General features: G+C 42.5%; 1 protein-coding gene across 1 annotated transcript in view; it reads left to right on the forward strand.

The window, feature by feature from the left end:
- Positions 1-14227, forward strand: part of LOC126176539 (solute carrier family 22 member 13-like) — an 89425-nt gene that overhangs the window by 29119 nt on the left and 46079 nt on the right. The window contains exons 3-4 of the mRNA XM_049923695.1: positions 4162-4376; positions 12258-12445. Coding sequence (XP_049779652.1) covers positions 4162-4376; positions 12258-12445 — 403 coding nt within the window. The remainder of the gene's footprint in view (positions 1-4161; positions 4377-12257; positions 12446-14227) is intronic.

A 14227-nucleotide genomic window follows, 5' to 3' on the forward strand; every position in this document is an offset into this window, starting at 1 on the left:
GAATAACGTTCACAGTCTTTGTGAACATCTTGCATGGATGATAATTTAGGAAAATGAGCTAGGATTCCTGTTTCCAGCTGACTCACTCAAAGTGTCAATTTCATTTTAAAAGCTCGTATTCGATCTATGAAATGAGTAATAAGCAGATCTTTACGTTGTAGTGAAATGTTCAAAGCATTCAGATGGCTAGTTAAATCTGCTAAGAACGCGAGATCACATTCAAACGTGCGCGCGCATTTCCCCTCCCTCCCCTCCCTCCCTACTCCACGACCTTGCACCTGCTCGCGAGCACGTGCCTGAGCAGACGCGAGTACTCGCGCTCAAAACCGGCCAGTCGTTAAGCCATGCTGTAGACAATGCCGGCTCTAGCTAAGAGTGTGTGTGTTCCCTGTGTTCAAAAAATAGTAAAGTATGGAGTGGAATATGGAGAGAGCGTTAAAGCTTAAATAGCTTGATTGTTAACCGTCACGTAAATCGGCCCCTCCGAACAGTTATTATCAAAAGAAATTGAAAATATTAAATGCTTGGAGGGGAGCAAGTGATCCGTAAGAAAGAAACGTGCAGGACGTGAAAAAGAACATTCTGTTTTTTTACATTTTTTTACCTTGAACGACAAAGAGAAACAAACAAAACTTGGAGGGGCCATTAACGTTTGTGCAGTAGGTGCATCTCTCCTAAAACAGGTGTCACTTTTGGAAATATTAGGATCTACACAATTCAATCACAATTCGATATGTATAGCTTCTCTTCGTAAAAAAAAGTTATGAAATAGCCCAATTCCGATTCGGCGTTCAGGTAGACATTAATTTTGACCCACCACACTGCTCCCCACTTTTTAAAAGAGAGATCGTCCACCAGTGTCGTTTCTTCTGATGATCATCTTCTTGCAGTAAAATAAATGCCGCGCATGCCACGACTGCTATAGCTTAGTATTCCCTCGTAACACCGGCAGGTGAAATTGTAATGAAAACGCTGCTTTGTAACAATAACAAAACGGGAGCTACGTCGACAAGTTAATTAGAGCCATCTGCGATTCCTCATAGCTGAATACCTTGACCCCAAGACCTTGATTTGGTGAGGATGAGAAACCCAAAGCCAATGCACTAGCGATTAACTTTCTGCAGAATCCTGTGTCTGTCGTTTGTTGGCCTTCACTCGCCTCGAGTGTACGCACCCGAAAGTAACGTTATGTGTTTTTGGGAATGTCATGATCTAATGGTAACAGATTATGCTCGTAAGTGGCACACCATCACAAGTGCGTACTATGGAAATCTCGTTGGAGGTTTGTTGCAGACTGTCAAGACATAGTTGCGCGGTTTGCTGTCTCAGCAGTTTTTGCTTTCAGGCAACGCCATAGCTCGTTCTACATAAGACACAGTTGCATATGCTGGGAATGAAGAATAGACATTGGAAAATGTATAGGAATACACCGAGGTGAGTTATGGTACAGCGAAATGTACATATGCAGGTGGCGGTAGCATCGCGTACACATGGTATAAAAGGGCTGTGCATTTCTTGATGTGTCGTTTGTAGCACTCACGTGATTCATATGCGAAGGTTTCCGACGGGATTACAGTCGCACGACGGGAATTAACAGACTCTGAACTTGGAATGGTAGTTGGAGATAGATGCATGGGACATTACATTTCGGATCAGAAATTGCTAGGGAATTCAATATCCCGTGGTCTACATTGTCAAGAGTGTGTCGAGAATTTCAAATTTCAGGCACTGTCTCCCACCACCTACAATGCAATGGCTGACGATGTTCACCAATCGACCGAGAGCAGCGGCGTTTGCGTAGAGCTGTCACTGGTAAGAAATATAGAAGTCGATCTGGAACGTGCTACAAACTTATTCGTTAGGAGAGTTTGGCGAAATTTAACGTTAATTGGCTACTGCAGCAGACGATTGTCAGGAGTGCATTTGCTAACAGCACCACATCACCTGTAGCGCCTTTCCTGGGCTTGTTACCATGTCAGTTTGACCCAAGTCGACTAGAAAACCGTAGCCTGGTCAGATGAGTCCCGATTTCGGCTCGTAGGAGCTGATGATAGCGCTCGAGTTTGACGCAGAGCCCACGAAGCCACTGACCCAATTTGTCGACAAGGCCTTATGCAACCTGCTGGTTGCTCCATAATGCTGAGGGCTCTGTTTACATGTAATTTACTGAATCCTCTCGTCCAAGTGAACCTGTCATTTGCCGCAAATGATTATGTTTGGATACTTGCACAGCATCTGCTGCTATTCATGGACTTCAAGTTCCCAAACAACGATGGAGTTTCCTACTCATCCTTGTCACCGGTCATAAATTGTTCGTGATTGGTTTGAACAAGATTCTGGATAATTAGAGGAAATTATATTTCCACCAAGATCGCTCGACATGAATCGCATCGAACATTTGTGGGACATTATTAGGAGGTGACTTTGTGCACAAAATCCTGCATCGAGAACATCTTTGCAATTATGGACGGCCATAAAGACAGCATCGCTCAACATTTCTGCATGGGATTTCCAACGAGCTGGCATGTTGATCTGCTGCCCTACGTCGGGAAAAAGGAAATCCAACACATTATTAGGAGGTATTGCGTGACTTTTATCACCCCTGTGCAAAATAATAATGATATTTTAGAGATGGGAATTAATTCTTTCTTGCTGACACTGGTACCAAGAAAATTAAGGTGAATTGGAACGCCCTATCCTGACAATGTTAAATTTAGTGACTTGGCTTCTCTGCATTTCGGAAAACACCGTAGCCATTCACATGAAACTTTTACAGGACATTAAACTGTATGTTCTGAGTCTAGTGAACTACAATAATTGCATTTCAGCCACTGCTTTCGGAAGTAGGATTTTTTAACTACACGGTGAAAATTTTGTATACTTTTTGTACGTTATCCTAAATAATATTAATTATATATAATATTATGTTCTACTTTTAGTTCAGTAGGCTCAGTATATGTATTATGCCCTGAAAATTTGAGTACTATAGTCGAAGTGATTTCTGAGATTTAGGGAAAAGTGCAACAGAGAATGTAAATTTTCAGGAACGGCTTCTAAAGTTTCAAAAGACAGTAACTTGCTTAATATATGCTTAATCTTTTATTTTCAGTCACTCAGAAGCACCATGCACCATACTGCACATCTCCTCTTGATCTTTTTCCAAGTTTTTTCTTCTTTCTGTACTCCTTAGTGGCCAACCGTACTGCATACTCTGCGTTACCAACGCGAACCAGATCTCTGATGCTGTTTGCTCAAGGATTAACTCCCATATGCTGTAGTACACTACCAATGTTGCATCATTAAAAGCAATAACAGCATCAGTGACCTTCATTCCAATAAAACCCTTTTTTTCGCAAGCGAGTCCATATAACATTATTGAATGAATCATTCGAATTTTGAGTCTGACAATGCAAACAATTCTTCAGTAATTCAGGATTTGCCAGGTCTGTGTAAATAGGTTTTATAATATCCATGAATGCTGCTGGGATGGAATGTTTATGGCTCTATGAACTGATACTGGGCATTGCGAAAATTGTACCATGAATCAGGTCCAGGAGGGCAAAGATGGTGTACTGGTTTTTCGTCAGTTGACAGTCTGTGGAGGAAGGTAGCCCTTACTGCCTGCTTCGTTTTCCACAAATCCTCATTATTATTTCAAATGGACATCCAATTAACTGCTGTAGTTCATCTTATGGTTTTACCATTACAAAGTTTGTTGTCTCTCAAACTTTGTTTTAACTTCCTCAACCTGGTGCCCATCCTCCACAGCCTTCTACATAAAAAAAATTACCAATTTTATTACATCTTGAAGTAGTGCACGTGAAAGTTGTAACATTTTCTACAGGCGTAGATTTCATTTAAAAAAGTAAAATAAAATACTTCCCATGTGAGTTTATATGTGATATATATCATCATTTTATTGAGAAACTTGCAAATTTTATTACCAGATAAAAATCCGAACATGTAAAAAAAAATCCGTTCTAACTCTCCTTAACATTCTTAACTATAGTGTAAAGACAGTCAATTACATATCTGTGACCCAGAAAAATTGTGACACAATTCAAGCTAACTGTCTACATAATAGCTAGAGATGAAAACTATGACCTGGGGAGCATGCAGATGACGTAATATTTACCTCAAAATATTTACTGCTTCGAGCAGGTCTGCGCACGTACTAACGCGGTTCTCGCTGGTGTTGCTGGCTGGTGGTGTGGGCGTGAATCCCTTCGTGGCTTTGGTGGCGCAGGGCGCGGTCCAGCTGCCCTCTGTCTGCGCCGTCCACGTGTGCGCGGCTCGCTTCGGCCGCCGCTGGACCGCTGTGGGCTGCGCTCTGCTGGCAGGGGTCACCTGCGCAGCCACCTTCTGCATGCTGAGGGGTAAGCCGTGTAGACTGTAAATATTCCTCTGGATGCTCGGTTCTGTAGTGCAGTATTTCTCTCACGGTGTATGACATTCTGCGTTCCCTTCCTCTCATTTCGCTGTTCTTGCATAATCGTTGAAGCGACTCATTAGCATCTCATACTTTATCGAATTTGTAGCGCACTTAATGTCAAATATCTGTAACTCATTTAATACGATAATTTTGAGAACTGCGATTCTGGCGTCGTAAAACGCCCTTCCTGAAACCTGTAACCAACACAAATGCAAGGTAAGAACTCACTTTAGTGCAGCGTCTGATGCGTTGTACCCCACCCTGGATAACGTACAAAAAGTATACAAAATTTTCACCGTGTAGTTAAAAAATCCTACTTCCGAAAGCAGTGGCTGAAATGCAATTATTGTAGTTCACAAGACTCAGAACATACAGTTTAATGTATCAGTCACTGAATTCTCGCACTGATTAATGAAAGTGATATAGATGAAATTGATTGACTGTACCACAATCAGGCCAGTAGGAAAAGTTCAAATATCGGATGGTGGCGGATGTATGTTGTTCACTAAATGTTAACATGTGAGTTTACATTTTGACTAAAATAAAATGAAGTCGTACTTATAAACTGATTTCGTGTGCTGATAAAGACATCAGTGTAGAAAGAAAGTGACTAAACGAAAACTTTCTGACATATCGGTCTGAGCATGAGTTAGAACTCCTAGCAATTGTAAGCTCAGCATTTCTTAAGTAATATTTTATTTAGCTAAACATATATCCCAGTTATATCTTCAGTTCCAAATGTATTGAAATTTCAAATATTTTGGTGACACACTGACACATGCTATCTATTAACAATGGTATTCTACAATGATGTTTAGTCTTATAATTGTGGCACAGGAATTGGTAGCTGTGAAAAGTGGCTAAGGGCTGCGTGGGAGTAGTTGCTCAAAAAATTTTAAAAGAAAATTCAACAAATCTGAGAGGATGGGAAAAATTGATATACAAGAAACATGACCAGCTCCCAGACCATAAAATTAACCTACAATAATCGTGCCTGTATGCAGGTCCACAGAATCGATAAATTATCTGAAACGAAACCTTGCCATTGTTCCAAACGTTAAACCTACAACAGACAAAGTTTTCCTCTGAGATAATAAATTCACATTGACTTAATATATAACATAACATTCCAACTGAGTAAAGTTCATGCTCCTTAGGGAGACGTAACTTTACAATAACACAGAACACTGACAGATATAACCTACTCTCCCACTAAAAGAAGTGTAAATAATGCCAAACAAAGCAGAATAATTGAGTAGACAGTAAAACCCAAAACTAATACAAATTCTACTGATCAAAAAGGGACAATAGACATGAGACGATTAGACCAGAATGAGACAGCCTCCTCTTACACTGATAAAAGGATTATATAACTCGGAGCTGTAATTCAAATAAGGCCTGTTATTATGTATCCGGAAATAAATCAGTTACGCACAATCGACAAAAGTAAAGTACGCTCTGGGGCATAGTTTGCAAGGATTCTTTTACTGGAACTTATTTCCGATAACAGTAATAGGCATTGCAGTGGCCCGTTTTAATGACAATACAACAGTGACACACAAACACTGAGACAGAACCAGACACAGTCGTCTGCACCTCGAATTTTTTCCAAGCCCTTCCATTATACCACTCTTTTTGTGCAACACTGATAAACAGGTCATGCCACATTTCACCTCTGCTTGTACCTCGTCAGCACGACCTTCCTTGGTGCCAAAACAGGAGTTGATGCCCCGCGTTTTAATAAATCTCAGCTGACTGTGGCCTAGTTATTTCTTATTTACTTTATTCGCGATTTTCTTTTAGTCTGCTATCTACATAAAGGAACAGACTGAATGTTGCACATGAATTGTCATGATTGTATCATATAATATTTAATTAGTTTCAGATGTGTTAGTAGTAACTAAACGTTCTGGTATTTAAATGGAAAAAAATCTACATAGAATACGTACATAATGAAACGTCATAAAAAAACAAGAGAAATGAAAAGCTCTACACGCTATCATTTGGCTATCGGGCCACAGATATCTCATTTTCCGAAATCCTGAAACTATTTGCTAGTGGTCCATTACACTGTGCCGGTCGGAGTGGCCAAGCGGTTCTAGGCGCTTCAGTCTGGAACCGCGCGACCGCTACGATCGCAGGTTCGAGTCCTGCCTCGGCCATGGATCTGTGTGATGTCCTTAGGTTAGTAAGGTTTAAGTTTTTCTAAGTTCTAGGGGACTGATGACGTCAGCTATTAAGTCCCATAGTGCTCAGAGCCATTTGAACCATTTGAACCATTACACTGTTCTGGACTACAGTACTATATAACACTACACTACACCGCTGTATTTGGTATTAGAATGAAGCTCGACTTCTGTCTGGATGTTTAGCCCAAGGCGCATTGAGAGGTAGCTCAGGATTCAACGCTGCTATACTGCTTTGCCACATAAGGCGCTGAGATCGGGAGATGGCCGCCATGGCCTCACGATGTTCTTCCTAGTCCTCTACACGGCTTATTTCCTCACTGCTTCCTGAGGATTGTTTTAGGTGAATGTTCCACCGTGGCGCGTCTCGTTATCATAAATTACGCTCTGTTCTTGATTGCCTTCCTGCCTTGTTCACTTGTAGTTCACAAGCTAATATTTTATATGTCTCCGAGTTCAGCTTGTGCCACAGTTCCTCATTCTTTATTATATTACAGACCAGCTGTATTAGTTTGGAACATATTGTGTAATAGCACATTCCCAGGTGCCGTTTGCTCCACATTCACAAGTGTGTATGGTGTGCTGTCGTATTTTTGTTAAGTAGCAGGGATACCGACCATGATCCTACAGGAAGTGTATAGCGCCCTATGTCGGAAGGAAGTATGTCATTCTTGTTCTATCTTTTATGTTACTCAGCGGTGAGCGTTGGCTTCTCAACAGAGTAGTCCTGTCTGGTTATCGATGGTCGCCCGTGGCTTAGTCTTCCGACCAGAGACGCTGGACTGAGGGTCTTTGCCTGTAAGGCTACCTAAGCGCATGCTGCGTGTCGATGCTCTCGATGACATTGGCACCACGACCACCGGGCACTGGTACCGCTATCCTGCTCTTCTCACCATCCTTGAGGAATCTGATTCTGACCATGGCTAATGATAGCCCTGTTAAGTACACTAATGAGCGCCAGTCTCCATACGACCACACGACATGTGTCGACCATCACACACGACCAGCCGGCCGTTGTGGCCGAGCGGTTCTAGACGCTTCAGTCCAGAGCCACTCGGCTGCTACGGTCGTAGGTTCGAATCCTGCCTCGGCCATAGATGTGCGTGATGTCCTTAGGTTAGTTAGGTTCAAGTAGTTCTGAGTCTATGGGACTATTGACCTCAGATGGTAAGTCCTATAGTGTTTGGAGCCATTTGAATTTTAAATACACACCACTAATATCGGTACCAAATATAGCTGTGTTTCCTACTGCCTGCATCTTGAACTTAAGCCGTCAAACGATGTTAGGGGACTTCAAGTCCCACCGCCACACCTTCAACATGCACTCCAATGATGTCCTTGGCATGGCATTATTGTAGGATAGAACGATTTTATCTTTGCACCAAGACAGCAAGACCGAGATCCACCGGTGACGCTGTACTTCAAAATACCACAAAAAGAAGGTAATTCTAGAGTCCTTCAAGTCTGATTCCGCCGTATTGAGAAGATACTACGGAAGGAGGCGCGTCACGAGCCTGCTGGCAGAGAGAGAGAGAGAGAGACAAAGAGAGAGAGAGCGCACGGTGCAGTGAGGGGCGTGTTGTCCGCTGAGATTGTCCGGAGCCGGCCTGGTCGCACAGCACGACCCTGATGAGAGCCCTGGTGTCTGAGGGACCAGTATGCCCTCGTGTTCACAAACTGTGAAGACCGTTTATTAGTTTTGTGGGTTTGGTGGCCAAACGGCTGTTTAAAGTCTTAGGGTGCTCCACAGACTGGTTACAGAAGAAGTACGAGTACAGTTCCGCTATTGTATACTATTCCGGGACCGGATTGCACTGCTGAGTGTATATGTTACGGAACAGCTGGTTGGTCTAAGTAAACCGGAAGTGCCGTGTGGCTAGGCCCTTCCGTCGGATAAACCGTTTGCTTCGTAAAAGTCTTTCTAGTTGGCGCCCCTTCGGCGACTTGCGTGTCGATTGGGATGAAATGATGATATGGACAACACTACACCAAGTCCCTGAACAGAGAAAATCTCCGACCCGGCTGAGAATCGAACTCGGGCCGATTGGTATTACATTCGGCAGCGCTGACCACTCAGCGATCAGGGGCAGACCTTGGTCCAAGTGATTTGATGTTAATAATTTTCCACGTTTTACTGTTCAAGTTTCTTTTACCCGTTAAGAAAAGTCGTAACTTGAGTTGGCTGTAATTTAGTGCGGTGTTCATATAGAAAGAACCGTCGTGTGCTGTAGTTCCTGTTTTGCCGTACTTTACGTATCTTGTGCTTCAAAGGGAGTTTTTGTTTACTCAAGCACTATGTAAAGATTGGCTGTGTGGATGATCACTCATTGGTTTACAATTCTAGTACGGTTAAGTGGGCTGTGCCTGTTGCTTCTCGTATACCAAAGATATGTTAGTCCACTAGCTGTCGACATACTGAGTGCGTGTGGAATACAAGTAACTGGTTCGAACTGTTTGCGTTGCTACTGTTTCTGGATTGTTTCATAAAGTCAAGTGGTCTTGCTCCTTTATTGGTCAAATAGTTACTTCTTACTTGCAGTGTGTGGAATCATTCTGATTGTTGGTTTGTTAAGTTAGTATGAGAGGGAGCAATCATCTATTGGTTTAATTTACAGACAGTTAAATTAAAGGTGAAAATTAAATGTGTTCATGTCGCTTAATGCCAAGGATGATTCAAATACCTGAATTTGCTTTTCATTGCAATGTTTCTATGTGTGTGTGTGTGGGGTGGGGGTGGGGGGGGGGGGGCGGGGAAGTAGGTTTAATTATGTTTCTTCCGTTATTGAACATCTTAACTAAACGCTAAGACTCATTGTCTATGAATGGTGCTAGTAGGTTTATGTTACAGGTATCGTAAGTTATACTAATCAGAAGCACTAAGAGCCGGACTATCGTAACAAGGAAGACAGGCTAGTGCACTTAAGGACCTAAAACTAATACGAATATTGTGGCGCATAACCCCCCCCCCCCCCCCCCCCCCCAGTGTTCAAGTGTTTAAAAGTTTTCACGAGACAAACAATAAACGTGTTTTTAAGGTAGGTTTATAAAGTGGCTTGGCCCCTTACCATTCCCCTTCCGCTGTTACCATTTGAGTTAGGAAGATACAAGAAGTTTCTCATCCGTGTGTCTGCCCTATACCTGATTCCTCGCCATTCTCTATTACTGTGTGCTTTCATTGCCATCTTAGATACGGCTCTTTTGCCCAGTATTTCCTGTATCTTATCACTGCAATTGTGTAGCTCTCGTCCTTAGTTCTAGGTCAAGATGTGGCAAACCTAATATCACAAGCAGCGCCTTAGTTAGTATTGTTCTACACGAGCCTGTGAGGGGTGAACGGCCCCATTGCATGGCCCCTGAGCTCTACGGAATTCTTGCTATTTCAGTTCTCTTGCCAATCTACGTTAACGATCGCGTGTGCAAAATACTTTGCTACGTACTTAAGCGAATCAATGAGTACCCACAACTCTTGATGCTGCAATACTGTCATCTACATCACCTTGATTTATACGACCGACGAGTGAGGCAAATCTGAAGTCCTGGCGTACGAGAAAAAGCTTTAAAAACTGCTTCTATACGTTTTGCAACAAACCACAATACTCTGTATCTTAAAGATCCTAAGCTATAATTTCTTGAAAGGATAGCGAACATTTACTGACACTGGTTTTTTCATTCCATTGCTCCAACTTCCCTCTCTCTCCCTCTCTCTCTTTTTTTATATATATTCTTCGTCTGAAAACATATGCTCTGTTTCAACTTTCTTTACTATCTATAACACTTGTGAACACGTCTCCATTTCTGAACACATGTTACCATCACTTGTTACTGTATAGCGGTTTCTTCAGTATCCTAGTGAATGCTATTTAATATTGCCTCTTGGTAATCGTTGTAGGAGGTGTTCCTGACTAATTCAGCTACCTTCACAAAGGCTTCAGGTACAATGGCTTCAAAAGTCATCAGAAAATTGAAATGATATCACAGTGAGTATCCTCATAAGACTACAGAGGAGGACAACGGAAATTGACTTTTTACAGTTCTGCGGGTCTGAGACGAGTAAGACAAGCGATCTGCTGGGAAGACACAAAGTAAAATCGATCTCCAGACTACTGTCAAAAATTCCGCAATAAATCAGACCAGTAAAAGATGCAGCAGTTCACATAGCCACAAAGTTATACAAAACGCCTTATGAGTATGCCCAGTTTTACGTTTTACAAACGTTTCGCATTGTAGAACAACACGTTATAGGTTTTATTGCAAATTGAACCCCGAAAAATTCTGTTTAATTGAGTATGCTCTTGTAAATGGTCAGGAGATCAATCATAACGAATCTTCTATCATGGCTTACTCTAATGGCCGCTAGAACAGTGTAAATAAGAAACCCACAGAAATAAAAATCACTACACGCTCAGTAGGGAAGGAGGGACGCAATCTGTTGTGGATTGGCAAGACAGCCAACCCACTATGCGGAAGCCGAAAGGCACGCGTTTAAACTCACGCAGGCTGGCGCGAGGTCTGTAACAGGACAAGGAATTGAGACTAGCAAAAAACGTACGTATCTTGGGGAATAATTAACTTTAATCCATAATTGATGAACATCGCTCTTGACGGTACATGTTTTACAGCATCAATAGCAACTGGTAATGGCGCCTTGCTAGGTCGTAGCAAATGACGTAGCTGAAGGCTATGCTAACTATCGTCTCGGCAAATGAGAGCGTAATTTGTCAGTGAACCATCGCTAACAAAGTCGGCTGTACCACTGGGGCGAGTGCTAGGAAGTGTCTCTAGACCTGCCGTGTGGGGGCGCTCGGTCTGCAATCACTGATAGTGGCGACACGCGGGTCCGACGTATACTAACGGACCGCGGCCGATTTAAAGGCTACCACCTAGCAAGTGTGGTGTCTGGCGGTGACACCACACAATCAGTAGTGATAGAGGGCTACAGCTCTGTGCTGAGTGTGATACAGCGATCGTCAAGTTGAAGCAGGCGCATCCAACGAAGAGTCGACTTGTACCAATATACAGAGATTACGTGGGCAGCAATGACGCCACAACCGGCAGTTGGATTGGGTAAGAGGGTACCAGAAGCCAATTAGCAGTCATTTCACTTGTCAGTGGCCAAGGAGTACTCTGTCGAATGTTTGTGGTATGTAAACGCGGTTGGAAAGCGGAGAGTATTTTAAGCACTGTTATCTCAGCGGGACTCTGCATTCTTATCAGACACTTGTGGTGGTCCTGTGCGGCGGTTTACACGTATGGGAACATTGTCTATGCGATACTGAAGATACATAGCAAACATCTTGACCTCTTGATGCTTTAATTCATGTCTAGTATTTGATATAGTATGAACAACGCGTCTCGCACCAATCCTAATCCCATGGTCAAAGGTAGATTAACTAACGTGATCACTAGACAACTATCTGTATCAGGCTGAGCCTATGGTCATATCATACGCAACATTCGTGTGTCATAAACGGTAAACACGCAAATGGGACAGCCCTTCACATAAGGTTGGGCCGCTAAGTTGACAGAACGAGCAGTAACGTATGAGGTACAGAGAGCGTGTGCGTTTTCATGTGCGTGTGCGTGTGCCATTCTCTCATTAACCATTTCTCGCAACTGCTGTGATGCATGTTTTGATTCAGCTGGCATCATCGGACTGGCCATCACGGTGATGGTGGTAGTAACGCAGTTCTTCAAGACGGGCACAATCGCCACGGCCAACCTACAGAATGTTGAGGTGCACCCCACGTGTCTGCGACAGATCGCAGCCTGCGCCGAGTGGACCGCAGCTGGAGTCGTCATGTCTGCTCTGCCATACGTGGCCCTCAAGGTAAGTGAAGCGAAACGAGCGTGGCATCTATACCCCTGTTTTCATTGGCTGTTACACGAGTGACCTCCAAATGTTGTCAGTTGTCAATAGCCTAGCGGCACAGATAGCAAGAGAAAAGCGATGCGCAGAGGAAAGGAGAGTAAAGGAAAGAAAATGATAGTAATAACAACACAAACGTATCGACCATAGAATATTGGATCACGTTTTCCTGAGCAACGATTTCACGAACACCATACTTACTGCATATCATTCTCATATTTAAAGAACTCGCATACTTATCTTCTCACACTTGTAGCATACTTATAGGTTTTCGACCTACCTGCTACAGTGGTAGTCAGTTGCCATAGGAACGTATCAACAAGAATGACGAAACAGTGGATCATAAGACGCTACGGGAATTCGACGGAAACATCTCAGCCTCGAAACCTTACGTTGTTGTGCTATCAAGCCTCTATGCCCTCTGCATTACTACGCTGCCAACAATCCGGGCACTGTTTTCTAGAGATATCAGAAAACACGTGCGTTCCTCCAATATCAGGTCAAGGGTAATATTGAAGATTAAATGAAAGGCCCATATCACCTACGTTTCATCACCACAGGATCTTAGGTAAATTAAATGTAAGATATCATATATATATATATATATATATATATATATATATATATATATATATATATATGTGCATTCCACTGGTAAGATAAGCGGAACACTGAGAATATCGGCGATATGCGCTGCTTGACTTGTTTGGAAACAAACTAGTTCCGTTTACTCATACTAGATGATACTAGAAACAGAAACGCCCACTTCACATTTCGTCCGTAACCTCTCATTCAGTATTGTTCAGTTCTGTCACGGGTTTGTTTTTCTGGTGTAATTGGCTTCAGATTAACAGTGATACACAACAGTACGGATAAGTGTACTAATTAAGAGTTGGCCAGTAAGTACTTCCAGAATGACGTCAAACAACACAATGGATGAGCGGAACCATGACGCTATGCTGAACTTTCCCAGCAGCTATGGAGTCACGTCATAGTATTTTCCCGTTGCTTCAAGAGTTTCATTATAACTTTCGCGTTGATGTATGACCGACTGTGTATTATAGGCTTATTCTTTGTTGTGCAGATATTTGCACAGGAACAAAAGAAAGTAAGATAACAAACTGATGAAATAATAGTTTCATTCTCACTCTGGAGTTAGCCGCCGGAGACTGCGGGATCCATATAAAAGATCACTGAAAAATACTATTGAAAAACGTCAGAAATTTTGGCTATGTGATTCGGGGCATACTCCAATACAGCCTCTTCGTAGTAAGTACCCGTTTCCACGCACTGCTCAATACTAACCCATTCACGTTGTTCATACACGCCGGCATTTCCTCAGAATCACTGACGATAAAATCCCAGCATTTTTAACCATGGGATACAAACCGTGTAGGCTCTGGCGTGATCTTGGGCTTATTCGTATGGCTGCATTTTGGAACACAGCGGATTTCTATATACAACTGAAAGAAAATCAGCCCCCGTTCACTATTTTTAACAAATTAACCTGTTTTCGACATTGCTAGGAATGTCATCCTCAGAATTTAAAACAAAGAATGGTCTATATTCTGTAACATGGTCACAGAATTACGACTAAAATGTATGATAGAGTATAAGTACGGATCGTCGTGAAAGACTGGCAGTACTTATATGTCATTTATAAAATAATAAATATGCCAAAAGGGCATTAGTCACAAAGATATTTAAGATAATGAAAACTGTGATGGTGAGCCACTAAGTACT

This window comes from Schistocerca cancellata, chromosome 3 (genome assembly GCF_023864275.1).
Source record: "Schistocerca cancellata isolate TAMUIC-IGC-003103 chromosome 3, iqSchCanc2.1, whole genome shotgun sequence".
In the NCBI taxonomy this organism is placed as follows: domain Eukaryota; kingdom Metazoa; phylum Arthropoda; class Insecta; order Orthoptera; family Acrididae; genus Schistocerca; species Schistocerca cancellata.